The 17,060-nt window shown below is 39.9% G+C and overlaps 1 protein-coding gene across 2 annotated transcripts in view; it reads left to right on the top strand.

Moving 5' to 3' along the window:
* The first annotated feature begins 1,367 nt into the window (after window positions 1-1,367).
* LOC128691427 (sodium-coupled monocarboxylate transporter 1) overlaps window positions 1,368-17,060 on the top strand; it is a 117,351-nt gene continuing 101,658 nt past the window's right edge. For both annotated transcript variants that reach the window (XM_070091700.1, XM_070091701.1), the window contains exon 1: window positions 1,368-1,552. In XM_070091700.1, coding sequence (XP_069947801.1) covers window positions 1,403-1,552 — 150 coding nt within the window. In that variant the 5' untranslated portion in view covers window positions 1,368-1,402. The remainder of the gene's footprint in view (window positions 1,553-17,060) is intronic.

Genomic DNA, 17,060 nt, shown 5'->3' with positions numbered 1-17,060 from the left:
GCTGACAATCCTCCTGACTCTGTACCCTCTACCTCTAACACTCAGTCATGATCAACCTGAATGTCGTTATTCCTTGCATACATGACAAGTAATGAGAAACCCCCAAGTATCTTTTGTAGATACTTGTTCAGATCTTCCTCAGTCAAGGCATGTGTTAGCCATTGCAAAAGAATTTGATCCTCCCAAAGAGCATAACCATTCTGCATATGTAAATCTTGCCCTCGCAGAGTTGGGTTTAAATGTACATAGCCTGTATAATTAGATGTCCAAGATGAATGAAGTTGTCAACTGTGTGTTTATTATTAGCTGATCAGTTCTCAGAAATTTTTTTTGTATTCACATTCCCTCCAAATTCTGAGATTTAGCAATATGACCTGAGTGCACCTGGTCTGTCTTTGCTGTTAATTACTTTCACCTTTGTAAATATATATATTCTTCCTCAGAATCCGTAGAGTGCATGAATACAGATCAATCGATCAATTCCATCTTTTATTATAATACGATTTGTTCTTATAATTCATAATGTATTATGATACCATCCATTACGATACCATCCATTAGCTCTAAGTTACGTATGTCTTTGCTATTGTATAGAATCAGCCCAGAGCCGCCTACCTGTTCAGCCTATAGCATAGTATTATATGTCAAGACTACATATATAACATGACTGAGCTGTCAGCATAGTCGCTGATCCCCTGTATATGTTTTCTGAGTATCATAGTATCATCCATGTTTTACATAGTTAACCCCTTGCTAGGCTCAGTGACTAGCATGTGTGATGTCACGTGATGCCACATATGAGTGTGAGACTCGATGCCTCTCCCTCACTTCACGCTTAGGTCTACAACAAGGCAACATGGCAGTCTGGGCTCCTCCTTCTCACACTCTGTTAATATAAGTGTTACCAACCAACAAGTGTGTTTAACTCCAACCATCATATCTCCACGAACCCTCTCAGCATCCCTGTCACCTATAACAATAATAAGTATAAAAGTAATAATCTTTATCTCTACAAGTACATCAAAGCCGCTTGTTATGCAGAGCATTTTGGGTAAATTAGGTCTATTTTGTCCCAGGATGCGACCCACACCAGTTGACTAACACCCAGGGATCTATTTTACTGACAGGTGAACAGGAACAGCAGGTGACTTAAGGAAACATATTTTAATGTTTCCACCCGTACCGGGATCGAACCATGGATATCAGTGTGTGAGATGAGTGTGCTAACAATCGGGCTACGGGACACTATAATACTATATGCTATGAAATCATTAAAAAGAGAATTTTAATTTTCTTTCAACAGGGGGCGTTGTGCCCCTGCGTACTTAAGATGTTAAGTAAATATTGGACTATTTGCTCACAGTACATGGAGTTGCGGTTCAAGTCAAGAACGCTGCGGAAGATGGCTACGGGAATCCAGCTGCTGGCGTCGTTCGTGTATATGGGTATCTGCCTGTATGCTCCATCACTGGCTCTCTCCTCTGTCACTAGCCTCCCCATCTGGGCGTCTGTTCTGCTGATGGGACTCATCTGTTCTTTCTACATAACTATAGTAAGCTATGATAGCCTTTACTCAGAGTAAGTTGTGTTAACCTTCACTCAGAGTAAGTTGTGTTAACCTTCACTCAGAGTAAGTTGTGTTAACCTTCACTCAGAGTAAGTTGTGTTAACCTTCACTCAGAGTAAGTTGTGTTAACCTTCACTCAGAGTAAGTTGTGTTAACCTTCACTCAGAATAAGTTGTGTTAACCTTCACATAAAGTAAGTTGTGTTAACCTTCACATAAAGTAAGTTGTGTTAACCTTCACAAAGTTGTGTTAACCTTCACAAAGTAAGTTGTGTTAACCTTCACAAAGTAAGTTGTGTTAACCTTCACAAAGTAAGTTGTGTTAACCTTCACTCAGAATAAGTTGTGTTAACCTTCACATAAAGTAAGTTGTGTTAACCTTCACTCAGAATAAGTTGAGTTAACCTTCACATAAAGTAAGTTGTGTTAACCTTCACTCAGAGTAAGTTGTGTTAACCTTCACACAAACCTTAATTTCATCAGGTTTAATTGATTGTGTTGCTAAACTAATTTCTTGACCTTGAGCTCAAAATGTAAATCATAATATATGAAAATTATGTTTATGAATGCGCACACACACACGTCAGGAGCTGTGACTCGACCCCTGCAACTATCTATAGGTGAGTACACTATTACTACTACACATAGATAACTGCTGCATCATATGGGCGCCTGGGAAACCTGAGAATAGCGATCCGATACCTCATTAAGGAATCGTTCAAGACACTGTACACCGTGTACGTCAGGCCCATACTGGAGTATGCAGCACCTGTTTGGAAAGCACACCTGGTCAAGCACGTCAAGAAATTAGAGAAAGTGCAAAGGTTTGCAACAAGACTAGTTCCAGAGCTAAGGAGAATGTCCTACGAAGAAAGGTTAAGGGAAATCGGCCTGACGACACTGGAGGACAGGAGGGTTAGGGGACACATGATAACGACATACATAATACTGTGAGGAATAGATAAGGTGGGTAGAGACAGGATGTTCCAGAGATGGGACACAGACACAAGGAGTCACAATTGGAAGCTCAAGACTCAGATGAGTCAAAGGGATGTTAGGAAGTATTTCTTCAGTTACAGAGTTGTCAGGAAGTGGAATAGTCTGGCAAGTGATGTAGTGGAGGCAGGAACCATACATAGTTTTAAGACGAGGTATGATGAAGCTCATGATTGCATGGTTGCATTAGCCAATTCAATTGAGAGGGTAATTGATGACTTGTCTAGGAATTTAAACTGATAGATTATAGAGGTATGGGTGTTTGTGGGAAACAATCAGGCTGCAGCATTATGGTTAAAAACAGCAGTTATTACCGGGATACCTCAGGGATATGTTTAAAAGACGATATTCAAAATAAAGTTGCTAGTAATGGTAAATCAACTGATCAACAAACAAAGAGAAATAGTAGAGGGCAACGAGTGACTAGCTCCCTTATTGTTTACTATACAAATAGTAGGAGTCTAAGAAATAAGATAGATGAGCTAAGATTAATTGCAAGTGTAGGTAATATAGATATTATTGGTATAACAGAGACCTGGTTCAATCTGTAAGGTAGAGAAATGCCTTCTGAATGCAACAAACAGGGTTATAAACTATTACACACTGATAGGGTCAACAGGAAGGGTGGTGGTGTGGCGATGTATGTCAGAGAAAATTTAAATTGTTGTCTCTGACATGATATAAGATTAGAATCATCGAACACATAATCTGTTTGGCTACAGTTTCTCGAGGGACGTGACAAATTAATTTTGGGTGTGATTTATAGGCCCCCAAACCTTGATAGGGAGGGAAGTAAGCTGTTATGGGACGAAATTCATAAGGCATCTAGATATGAAAATGTTGTGATAATGGGAGATTTTAACTTTAGATAAATTGATTGGAACAATATGACAGGAAATCTTGAGTCTAGTGACTTTCTTGATACGGTTCAAGATTGCTTTTTAGAACAGGTTGTGACAGAACCAACTAGAGGAAACAATCTGCTTGACTTGGTTCTTGCCAACAAAGATTCACTAATTAATAATCTTGAGGTTAATGATGAGCTTGGGAAAGTGATCACAAATCACTTAGTTTCAATATATCATGGAATTACCCAGATAACTGCAATCGAATCTCTGTCCCAGATTTTCGTTTGGCCGACTTCATGGGACTGAAAAATTACCTGGGTGGGCTAAATTGGGATGTCCTGACTATGGGTCAGGTAGGTGATATTGGTTGCCAAAATGACGTTTTTCAGAGCATAGTTCTAGCTGCCTAGACAACTTTTGTTCCGAGTAGGGAAATTAGATCCAACAAAAATGATCCCAAATGGATGAACAATAGATTAAAACATCTCATTGGTCATATAGGCGTATCAAAAGAGGGGATGGGCAGTTAAGAAATCAATATATTCAATTAAAGAGAAATAAAGAAAGGAATAAGAAAAACAAAAAGGGATTATGAGGCTAAGAATAGGGACAAGATGGGCCCACTTAAGAGTAACTCTGGTCAGATCACTGACAGTGATAAGGATATGTGTGAAATTCTCAATACTTCCTCTCAGTTTTCACCCAGGAAAATACTAGCGATATTCCTGAAATAATAGATTATGTAGAACAGGATGATAATAAACTATGTATGAATGTGGTAACTAGTGACATGGTCCTCAGACAAATAGAGAAGCTAAAACCTAACAAATCCCCAGGTCCTGATGAACTGTTTGCAAGGGTGTTAAAGGAATGTAAAGAGGAACTTAGCATACCTTTAGCTAATCATTTTAACATATCACTACAAACTGGCATAGTGCCTAATAAGTGGAAAATGGCAAATGTAATACCTATTTACAAGGCAGGTGAGAGGTCCTTGGCTTCGAACTATAGACCAATAAGCCTTACCTCCATAATGGGAAAATTTATGGAATCAATAATTGCCGAAGCAATTCATAGCCATCATGCACAGATTGATTAATAAATCTCAACACGGTTTTACAAAGGGGCGTTCCTGTCTTACGAATTTACCAACTTTTTTCACTAAGGTGTTTGAGGAGGTAGATCATGGTAATGAATATGATATTGTGTATATGGGCTTCAGTAATTCTTTTGATAGAGTTCCACACCAGAGGCTACTGAGCAAACTTAAGGCACATGGAATAGGAGGAGAAATTTTTTCCTGGGTAGAGGCATGGCTGACAAATAGACAGCAGAAAGTTTGCATAAATGGGGAGAAATCAGAATGGGGGCACGTCACAAGCGGTGTTCCTCAGGGGTCAGTGTTGGGCCCGTTGTTCACAATTTACATAAACGACATAGATGAGGGAATAAATAGCGACATAAGCAAATTTGCCGATATCAAAATAGGCCATCCAATTCATTCTAATGAGGACACTAGAGAACTCCAGGATGATTTGAATAGACTGATGCAATGGTCGGAGAAGTGGCAGATGCAGTTTAATATTGACAAATGCAAAGTTCTAAATGTTAGACAGTTAAATAACCATGCCACATATAAACTAAATAATGTAGATCTTAATACTACTGATTGCAAAAAGGATTTAGGAGTTCTGGTTAGTAGTAATCTAAAACCAAGACAACAGTGCATTAGTGTTCGCAATAAAGCTAACGGAATTCTTGGCTTCATAACTAGAAGTATAAATAATAGAAGTCCTCAGGTTGTTCTTCAACTCTATATATCCTTGGTTAGGCCTCATTTAGACTATGCTGCTCAGTTCTGGTCACCGTATTACAGAATGGATATAAATGCTCTGGAAAACGTACAGAGGAGGATGACAAAGATGATCCCATGTATCAGAAATCTTCCCTATGAGGATAGACTGAGGGCCCTGAATCTGCACTCTCTCGAAAGGCGTAGAATTAGGGGGATATGATCGAGGTGTATAAATGGAAAACAGGAATACTAGATGAGGTTGCCAGAAGGGCTCACATGGGTAGGGCAAAGTTACTAGTCATGGGGGATTTCAATCACAAAAAGACTGACTGCGAAAGCCTGGAGCCACATGGGGGACCAGAAACTTGAAGGGCTTAGATGCTGGAGGTGGTACTGGAGAACTTCATTCATCAACATGCTAGGGACACAACCAAAGAAAGAAGAGAGACTGAACCAGCAAGGCTGGACCTCGTATTCACTTTGTGTGGTTCTGACATGAGGATATTACACATGAAAAGCCCCTCGGCATTAATGCTCACATAGTCCTGAGTTGCGAATACCTTATAAAGTTAACTATGCAGGCATGAGGCAAGAGCGAGCCCTTGGTTTACCCAGAGCTACAGAAAGGACAAAGTTAAGTGTGCTAGAGCATGGAAAATGTACAGAAGACAAAAAAAATCAGGAAAACAATGAGTTAAGCAGAAGTCAGAAATAAATATGCAGGGATAAGAAGGTAGGCTGAGTGGCAATTTGAAAATGACATAGCACTGAAAGCCAAATCTGACCCAAAGTTGTTATATAGCCACATCAGAAGGAAAACAACATCCAGGGACTCGGTAATCAGGCTGAGGAATGAAGGAGGGAAACTCTCAAAGAATAACCAAGAAGTACACAAAGAGATCACCACGAGATTTAGGAAGATATTCTCAGAGGAGACAGAAAGGGTTCCTGAAAATCGAGGCCACAGAGTACACAAGTAAGTGCTGGACTCAACACACAACCAGGGAGGAGGTGAAGAAACTGCTATGTTAGATACCTCGAAGGTGGTGGGACCATTGTATATGTGGAGGGTGTTCCAGAGGTCTACATCCCTGCGGCCTAGTCCATGACCAGGCCTCACGGTGGATAAGGGCCTGACCAACCAGACTGTTACTGCCGGCCGCTCATAACCAGACATACGAACCACATCCCAGCTGGTCAGGTTCTGATTTGAGGTACCTATCCAGCTTCATTTTGAAGACAGCCAGGAGTTTCTTGTGAATGCTGGGAGGCAGTTGAACGGTCTTGGGGGGCCCCTGACACTTAATGTGTTGTCTCGTAGTGTGCTCATGGCACCCCTGCTTTTCATTGTGGGATTGTTGCATCGCCTGCTAAGTCTTGTGCTTTTGTAGGGAGTGATTTCCATTTGCATATTTGGGACTAGTTCCACTAGGATTTTCCAAGTGTATATTATGATGTATCTTCCTTGCTCGCATTCCAAGAAGTACAGATCAAGGGACTTCTACCGTTCCCAGTAGTTTATGTGCTTTATTGTACTTATACATGCAGTGAAAGTTCTTTATATATTCTCCAGGTATGCAATTTTACCTGATTTGTTGTACTAAAGCCTAGAGAGAACAAGCGATTTGAAGAGAATCATCATCGGCTTGGCATTTCTAATTTTGAATGTTCTCATTATCCATCCTATCATTTTGCTAGCAAATGTGGTAGAGACATTGTTGTGGTTTTTGAAAGTGAGAATCTCCAATATTAACACTCCAAGGTCCTTCACATTAGTTTTTCGTTCTATTGTATGGCTGGAATTCGTTTTATACTCCGATCCAGTTTTTATTTCCTTAAGTTTTCCATATCAGAGTAATTGAACTTTATATTTTTTCTGAGGTCCATTTAAAAACTTTGTTAATATCTGCTTGGAGATTTGCAGTGTACTCAATGGATGAGACTGTCATGCAGATTCTGGTATCTCTGTCTATGTCATCTATGTTAATTTGCTCAGTGGTGACCTGTACTTTGCTCTATGAAGACTTGTCAAGTGCTCTCTGTGAATTTGAACCAAGATGTCCTTTCTTGAGCAGCTCTACCAGCAGCTTAATGAGGAACTAAGCAGTGGCAGCTCATGTATAGGCACTACAGAACTGCAGCACCCCCTATTTTCACTCGATATTATCGATAACATTCAATATTATGAGTCTTTTTTTCTTTAATTCTTTCTTTATACTTGTGCTTTATATAATCCTTAAGCTTAATGTCAGTAGCCATCCCCTAGTACATGAAAAAAAATTACAAAAATCCTTGTATGGAACTGTGTGCTTCACAGTTCGAGCGACTCAGTGTTTGGCTGTTGTGCGCATGCGCAGATGTCCGAGATAAGACACTGCACGCTAGGTAGAGAAAGAACTGTAGTTGATGCAGTGCCGACCCTGTTGTTCAAGTGTAGTGTTTCTTTTTGACTCAGAGACATGTGTTGTGCTTAAAAACCATGTACCATATTCTTGAATGTGATAAAGTGTAGAATTAGATCATTATCATGCTTCCAGCTTTTTTTATTTAATTCATAGTTTTTTTCGGTTCTTTTATTTTATACAATATTAAAACAATGGCTAAAAATTATCTGAAGCAGCACCTCCACTAATTTTAGCTATGAGCCGCCACTGGAACTAAGGGTGGCTAAGCTTGTGATACAATGCCTGAATGAGGAAAACAAGAAGATTCATAGTAATCGTCCTGTTGGGAATCCTCAAGCCAAGAAAGGAACCTGGACAGTGGCTGGAAAGCATGGGACAAAGTTAAGGATCAAGAGGACGGATGGAGAAGTAGAAACAAACGAAGATCCAGGAAACTGTTGTGGAAACATCGAGCCCATTCTCCATACTATCTGATGAATGTGAGTCGACTACTGGGAATGTCATGACGAACGACACCAAGGAAGGTAAAAACATTGTTCCTGTTGGGGATAGCCAGAATAGGTACATGGATAGGGCCTTCTGCTTGAAGGATATGAGAAGGAGACAGAGGATTTGCTTTCCTGGGGCTGGGATGGAAGATAATGTTAGCAGACTTGACATCATGAATGGTAATGGGATCAATCCTATTAACTGCCTCAGTGCTGGAGGCAATGATGTAGGGAAACAGAAGTGAGGATTTAGTTAGAAGGTTCAGGACAGCAATAGACATAATTAGAAAGAAGGGGGGTGCCCTGTTACATGTGGCATTTTGCCAAGAAGAGGTGTTGGAAATGAATGGTTGTCCATAGCAATTGGTATTAATTGTTGGCTGGGCAAGCATTATAAGGATAATGCAATACCATTCATTGACAACTGGGACCACTTCTACGGTAGAAATGACATGTATGCCAGTCAAGGGGTTCACTTATCCAGGTCAGGTGTGGGTTTTCTTGCTAGCTCAGCTGAGGGTGCTCTTAGGACTTTAAACTAGAATTAGTTAAAGTTATGAGTTTAAGAATGGAAAATAATGAGTGTGGATATATTGGCTTAGGCTTTGATATTATGAATCTTAATAATAACAGTCATGGAGTAACGCTGGGTAATGATAATTACAGAAATTGTGTAAAACCAAAGGTGAATAGGAAAAAGGTGCAGAAGAAAAAACACATGAATGTATTTTATGCTAACAGTCAAAGTGCAAGAAACACGTTTGGTAGCATGTGCCGGGAACTTTGATGTCATTGCAATAACTGATACATGGTATGGAAAATTTTCTAGGGTGTTACCTGTATGTACCTCAACATTACATGCATACGAGTAATCTCACTGGGAGACAACAGCTATATTCTTTACCGTAGTCATCACATGTAGACATGTGAGAAAACTTAACCACCTCTGGTCACTGCAGGTGGTTTCTTCGACACTCACAATCTTATCCATATCTATCCGAGACCAGTATAAATTGGATAGCACCCACAAGTATGGTGCTACTAATTAATTGTGGACTGTATAGATTATATTAGCTTAACTGAATGAAGGGGGGGGGTAGGTTCACATGGATATATCCATCAAGGAAAAACACTTGTACATAATCCTACCACTTACCAGATATTATCTGGTTGTCACTTGATGTAGGTGGATCACCCATAACCTATCCAATTACAACATACCTAACTGGCCAGTATCAGTCTGCTATAACTAGAAGGGTTACTTAACTGTGGGTGATTGATGCTCCTCACTTCCTCCATTCACCATTTCATTTCGATGTCCTGCTGCACCGACACGGTTCTTATTCCAGCAGGACGAGGTATCCGTTGATTTGTCCCGGTTTAGAAGTCGTGACTCCATAAAACCTTCACTATCCTCGGGACGGGTACAACGTGGTCTAAAGTGTTCACTCAGAGCAAGGCGACTTATTTCACTTCACGCATTCTCTTAACTTAGTGTTATTATCATTGATTACATTACAATTCACAAGACGATTTAATGTCTCATAATTATTATACACATTAGAGGTCACTCCATTAAGATCTGAGACCGATGAGTGAGGATTAACTCACGGGTATTTTCCCCTGGACACACTCCATGGCGGAGCACCAGTCACCCCTGGTCCTACCATTATTCACTAATTTTACCACTTTATTACGGTGGTCCCGTAAACCACGTTCCCTCACTCTTCACCAGGAGCAGTTACGACACTTCCTATTATGAAGTGAGGCCTATATTAATCCTTAGGCCTCCGTGAACGCCAATTTCCTGTTCCCATGCTTTCCCAGCCTCTTCACTCAATTCAAAAAACTCCCGCTCCCTGATGCCCCGTCTCGACCTCTTCCCCCGCACATCCGCCCATCGCAGAGGGAACCCTGTTGGTTCTATTCGAAATACAATTTAGAACAACAGTAATGCATTAATCATGTATATTTACATTATAAAAAAATATGCAGTATAATTATGGGAATTTATTTTCCACACATGGTATGATTTAAAGAGTCGGGATATGATTGCTGAGTGTAATATTCAAGCGTGTAAGTTGTTCCATGTGGAGAGATGTAATGGGAAGCGGGGAGGAGTTGCATTATATGTTCGAGAAAATATAAATTGTTGCATAAAAACAGGTATAAAAATAGATGGATTAGTAACAGAATATGTTTGGGTAGAGTTTACAGAAGGTTAAGAAAAACTAATTCTAGGTGTAATATACTGACCTCTAGGCTTGGATCACGATAGAGGGAGACCTCTGTGGGACGAAATTGTTAGGGCTTCTAGACATAACATAGTGATAGTGGGGGATTTTAACTTTAGTCAAATTGACTGGACTTCTTTGGCCGGTAATCTGGAGTCAAGTGACTTTATGGAAGTAGTTCAGGAGTATTTTCTGAAGCAGTGTGTAGCAGAGCCTACCAGAGGTAATAATTTGCTCGACCTAGTCTTGTCAAATAAGGAAACACTCGTAAATAATCTGGAGATTGCTGAAGAGCTTGGCGCAAGTGATCACAAATCCATTACTTTTAGCATTAACTGGGAATACGAGAATAATGATAATACGGTAAAAGTCCCTGATTTTCGTTCTGCCGATCATAATGAACTTAGAGAACACTTGTCTAATCTCAATTGGGGTAATCTAGCTAATAATTGTTTTGACGATGATCATACTTGCGATTACGATCATGAATTTTTTCTTAATAATGTACAACTTGTTCAGAGTATATATATTCCCCAAAGAGAAATTAGGCTAAATAATAACGATCCCAAACGGATTAACAGGAGGCTAAAGCATCTATTAGGAGAGAAAAGAGGAATGTATAGGAGCATCGAAAGAGGAGAGGTTAATGATCAATATGTTTGGTTTAAAAGAGAAGTAAAAAAGATGATTAGAAAGGCTAAACGTGACTTTGAAATTAGAGTTGTTAATGAATCAAAGACTAATCCAAAAGGGTTCTTTCAAGTGTATAGGACGAAGGTGAGGGAAAAAAGTAGGACCTCTGAAAATTGGGAATGAACAGCTGATAGAAAACGAACTGTTTAATGATTTTTTGTCGGTTTTTACACAAGAAGACGTAAATGAAATTCCAGAAATTAACAATTATTCAGTCACTATGGACTTGGTTATCAAACAGATAGACAAACTGAAGCAAAATAAGTCCCGGGGACCTGACGAGTTGTTTTCCAGGGTGCTTAAAGAATGAAGATTGAGACACTTATGCAGCATATGGGAATCTTTATAAAGATTCCCATATGCTGCATAAGTGTCTCAATCTTCAACTTGTCGGTTTTTCAAACCATTCATCACACACACACGTGCTTAAAGAATGCAAGATGGAACTTAGTCAGCAATTAACGAGTGTGTTTAATTCGTCCATCCTCACTGGTATTGTGCCTGAGATGTGGAAGATGGCTAATGTGGTTCCTATATTCAAATCAGGGGATAAGTCCATTCCTTCAAATTACTGTCCAATAAGCCTGACGTCTATAGTAGGCAAATTATTAGAATCAATTACAGTTGATATTATTAGAAGTCATCTTGAAGAACATAATTTGATAAATGAATCTCAGCATGAGTTCACGAGAGGTCGTTCCTGCCTGACAAATTTACTAGACAATGATAAAGAATATGATATTGTTTATTTGGATTTCAGTAAAGCCTTCGATAGAGTACCTCACAAGAGACTCATAAGAAAAGTGGCAGCTCATGGTAGAGGAGGTAAAGTTCTAGCATGGATAAAGGTATGGCTTACCAATAGAAAGCAGAGAGTTTCCATTAATGGGGTCAAATCCGAATAGGGACTGGTCACTAGTAGCATCCCACAAGGGTCAGTTTTAGGCCCAATGTTGTTCATAATTTACATTAATGACCTTGATAGAGGAATTGTAAGTGACATGAGCAAATTTGCTTATGATACAAAAATAGGCTGTATGATTCATTCTGAGGAGGATACCAGTGAACTCGAGGAGGATTTGGACAAATTAATGTCTTGGTCTGAAAAATGGCAGATGAAGTTCAATGTGGATAAGTGTAAGGTACTAGTCCTTGGGAATGAAAATAACTCTCGAAGCTATAATCTAGGTGAAGTAGAGCTTGATCATACAGAATGTGAAAACTTGGGAGTCATGGTAAGCAGAAATCTTAAGCTAAGACAACAGTGCCTAAGTGTGCGCAATAAGGCTAACAGATTACTAGGATTTATTTCAAGAAGTATTAGCAACAGAAGTCCAAAAGTTATTTTACAGCTCTATGCATCACTAGTGAGGCCTCATTTGGATTATGCCGCTCAGTTTTGGTCTCCTTACTGGAGTTTACCTGGAGAGAGTTCCGGGGGTCAACGCCCCCGCGGCCCGGTCTGAGACCAGGCCTCCTGGTGGATCAGAGCCTGATCAGCCAGGCTGTTGCTGCTGGCTGCACGCAAACCAACGTACGAGCCACAGCCCGGCTGATCCGGAACTGACTTTAGGTGCTTGTCCAGTGCCAGCTTGAAGACTGCCAGGGGTCTGTTGGTAATCCCCCTTATGTGTGCTGGGAGGCAGTTGAACAGTCTCGGGCCCCTGACACTTATTGTATGGTCTCTTAACGTGCTAGTGACACCCCTGCTTTTCATTGGGGGGATGGTGCATCGTCTGCCAAGTCTTTTGCTTTCGTAGTGAGTGATTTTCGTGTGCAAGTTCGGTACTAGTCCCTCTAGGATTTTCCAGGTGTATATAATCATGTATCTTTCCCTCCTGCGTTCCAGGGAATACAGGTTTAGGAACCTCAAGCGCTCCCAATAATTGAGGTGTTTTATCTCCGTTATGCACGCCGTGAAAGTTCTCTGTACATTTTCTAGGTCGGCAATTTCACCTGCCTTGAAAGGTGCTGTTAGTGTGCAGCAATATTCCAGCCTAGATAGAACAAGTGACCTGAAGAGTGTCATCATGGGCTTGGCCTCCCTAGTTTTGAAGGTTCTCATTATCCATCCTGTCATTTTTCTAGCAGATGCGATTGATACAATGTTATGGTCCTTGAAGGTGAGATCCTCCGACATGATCACTCCCAGGTCTTTGACGTTGGTGTTTCGCTCTATTTTGTGGCCAGAATTTGTTTTGTACTCTGATGAAGATTTAATTTCCTCATGTTTACCATATCTGAGTAATTGAAATTTCTCATCGTTGAACTTCATATTGTTTTCTGCAGCCCACTGAAAGATTTGGTTGATGTCTGCCTGGAGCTTTGCAGTGTCTGCAATGGAAGACACTGTCATGCAGATTCGGGTGTCATCTGCAAAGGAAGACACGGTGCTGTGGCTGACATCCTTGTCTATGTCGGATATAAGGATGAGGAACAAGATGGGAGCGAGTACTGTGCCTTGTGGAACAGAGCTTTTCACCGTAGCTGCCTCGGACTTTACTCTGTTGACGACTACTCTCTGTGTTCTGTTAGTGAGGAAATTATAGATCCATCGACCGACTTTTCCTGTTATTCCTTTAGCACGCATTTTGTGCGCTATTACGCCATGGTCACACTTGTCGAAGGCTTTTGCAAAGTCTGAATATATTACATCTGCATTCTTTTTGTCTTCTAGTGCATTTAGGACCTTGTCGTAGTGGTCCAATAGTTGAGACAGACAGGAGCGACCTGTTCTAAACCCATGTTGCCCTGGGTTGTGTAACTGATGGGTTTCTAGATGCGTGGTGATCTTGCTTCTTAGGACCCTTTCAAAGATTTTTATGATATGGGATGTTAGTGCTATTTATCTGTAGTTCTTTGCTGTTGCTTTACTGCCCCCTTTGTGGAGTGGGGCTATGTCTGTTTTTTTTAGTAACAGGATAGATATAGATTCGTTGGAGAACATACAGAGAAGAATGATTAAAATGATTCACTGTATAAGGAATCTCCCGTATGAAGACTTAGATCCTTGAATCTTCACTCTCTGCAGAAACGCAGAATGAGGAGAGATATCATCGAAGTGTATAAGTGGATGTCGGGCATAAACAAAGGACATATTAATAAAATACTGAGGATATCGAACCAGGTAAGACCCAGAAATAACGGATTTAAATTAGATAAAATTAGATTTAGAAAGAACATAGGTAAGTACTGGTTTTCGAGCAGAGTTGTGGATGCGTGGAACAATCTTCCGAGTAGGGTGATAGAGGCTAGGACAATGGACAACTTTAAAAAGAGATTGGACAAATATATGAGAGGTAGGTAGGGAGGGGCTGGGATTGATTGGTGTCGTGGGTACGGAAGTAAATTCTTGGGTAGCTTTGGAAAGGGGTAGTTTTGATAAAGACCTGCCTTGTTTGGGCCAGTAGGCCTTCTACAGTGTTCCTCCATTCTTATGTTCATATGTTATGAGGATGCGGAAAAGGATGGGAGCAAGTACTGAACCTTGTGGAACAGAGATTTTCACTGTAGCTGCATTTGACTTTACTCAGTTTACTATTACACTTCGTGTTCTATTAGAAAGTTACAGATCCATCTACCCACTCTTCCTGTTATTTTTTTTATCAAACATTTTTGTGCTGTTACCCCATGGTCGCACTTGTCGAAGGCTTTCACAAAATCTGTGTATACTACATCTACATTTTGTTTGTCCTCCACTGCATCCAAGACCACAAATTATTTTAGTCCCTTTTATATTGTCTCCTTTATTTTAGCTTTAAAAAACTACCTTACTCATTATTTTTACATTTGTTAAATAATTCAGGTGCTATTTTTTAGCTTTAGAATATTTACTTTGTTTTATACTTAATTCTAACTATAGATTCACTACAAATCTTATGATTACAAGCATTGATCCTGATACCAACCTCTTATTTAATGACTTAAATGATTCAAACAGTTACTGTAATTACTACACAGCAGAACAATCAAAGGCACTTCTCAGTGCCAATAACAACATAACTGTCTTTAACTACAATATCAGATCTTTAAGCAAGCATTATGATGACCTCCTAGCATTACTAAATTCCTTGCATGCCAATATGTCCATCATTACACTAACTGAAACCTGGCTAAAGCCTGATACTACTGATGTCTATGCCATTCCTGGTTACACAGCCATAACAGCTGTAGGCCAGACCAAAAAGGGGATGGTGCAGCTATATACTACTCAGACCAACTAGAATGTATCACTAATACTTGCACAAGGGATGAACATGGGGAATATATAATAGCTAAATTCAAATCCAAATACCTACAAAAACCTCTCACATTGATAAAATCTACAGAGTTCCACAGTCAAACATTAGCCAATTTAGTCAAAACCTAGGAAGTATGATAACTGATGCATGCATGAACAAAGATCACTTACTACTCTCAGGTGACTTCAATATAAATCTCATGCAAGATCAGGACCCACACGTTACTGAATTCACAAACACAATGAGTAACTGCATATTGCTACCAACAGTAACAAAACCTACAAGAGTTATGGAGACTAGTGTTTCCCTACTTGACCACATCTGGACCAACACCATATCCCCTTTAAAATCAGGCATAATCACAGATAATACCACAGACCACTACCCTACTTCCCTAATAACAACTCTTGGTAAATTACCCCAAGACACTACTAAAGTCACCTTCAGACTTCACAATGAGGCAGCCATTAATAACTTCACAACAGCAGTAACAAACATTGACTGACACACTGAGCTAGAAATCTATACAGATATTGACGAATGAATTAATAATTTTCTAAAAAAAGACCCAATACCTCTATAACAAGCACTGCCCTAAAAAAACTAAACAGATGACAGCTAAGAGACTGAACAGTCCCTGGCTAACACCCAGCATCCTCAAATCCATAAATACAAAACACTTACATGAAAAACAGTACAGAATGGGTCACATAACCAGAGACCAAACAAAACGTTACTCGTCAATCCTAACCAGTCTGATAAGAAGGGCAAAAAAATTGTATTATGAGAACAGATTATCCAACTTACGAGGTGATATAAAAAAGACCTGGAAAACCCTATCAGAAATACTAGGAACAAAAAAGATATCACGAAATAGCGAAATAAAATTAGCAAAATCAGATGAACCCCAACTCCCAGAAACAGCAAACAGACTCAATGATTTCTTCTCCACTATAGGATAAAACCTTGCCAATAAAATCCCAAGCTCAGATACCCCACCAAATGATTACCTCACTGGCAACTACCCGAACACACTGTTCCTAGCTCCGATTAACTCATACGAAGTCTCCCTTATTATCAACACACTAAAAAACAAGGCCAGAGATTTAAATACCTTACCACCCTTTATATACAAAAAAGTGTCACAAGTGCTATCACTAATCATTGCAACACTCTTTAACAAATCCATTGAATCCTCTACCTTCCCTACAGTTCTCAAAATAGCAAGGGTCACCCCGATCCATAAAGGAGGAGACCAAACAGACTTGAATAACTATAGGCCAATATCCAACTTACACCCTCTCTCAAAAATCTTCGAAAAATTCATTCATAAACGAATCTACTCCTACCTCATCTCCCAAAACATACTCAACCCCTGCCAATTTGGATTCAGGCCTAATAAAAATACTAATGATGCTATTATACACATGCTAGAACATATATACACTGCAATAGAGAAAAAAGAAGTCTCACTGGGGATCTTCATTGACTTACGTAAAGCTTTTGATACAGTTGACCATGACTTGCTCCACATAAAATCGTCGCACTATGGTATAAGAGGGCACTCCCTCAACTACCTCAAGTCATACCTCAGCAACAGAAGCCAATATGTGTACGCAAATGGGGCAAACTCTTCATCACAACCAATTACAGTTGGTGTCCCACAGGGAAATGTCCTTGGCCCTCTTCTCTTTCTCCTATACATAAATGACCTACCAAATGCTTCGCAATTACTCAAACCCACACTATTTGCAGATGACACTACATACGTCTTCTCTCACCCGAGCCCAGTCA

This window comes from Cherax quadricarinatus, chromosome 36 (assembly GCF_038502225.1).
Source record: "Cherax quadricarinatus isolate ZL_2023a chromosome 36, ASM3850222v1, whole genome shotgun sequence".
In the NCBI taxonomy this organism is placed as follows: domain Eukaryota; kingdom Metazoa; phylum Arthropoda; class Malacostraca; order Decapoda; family Parastacidae; genus Cherax; species Cherax quadricarinatus.
The sequence above is the reverse complement of the archived record's forward strand: the minus strand, read 5'-3'. Positions and strand labels throughout refer to the sequence as shown.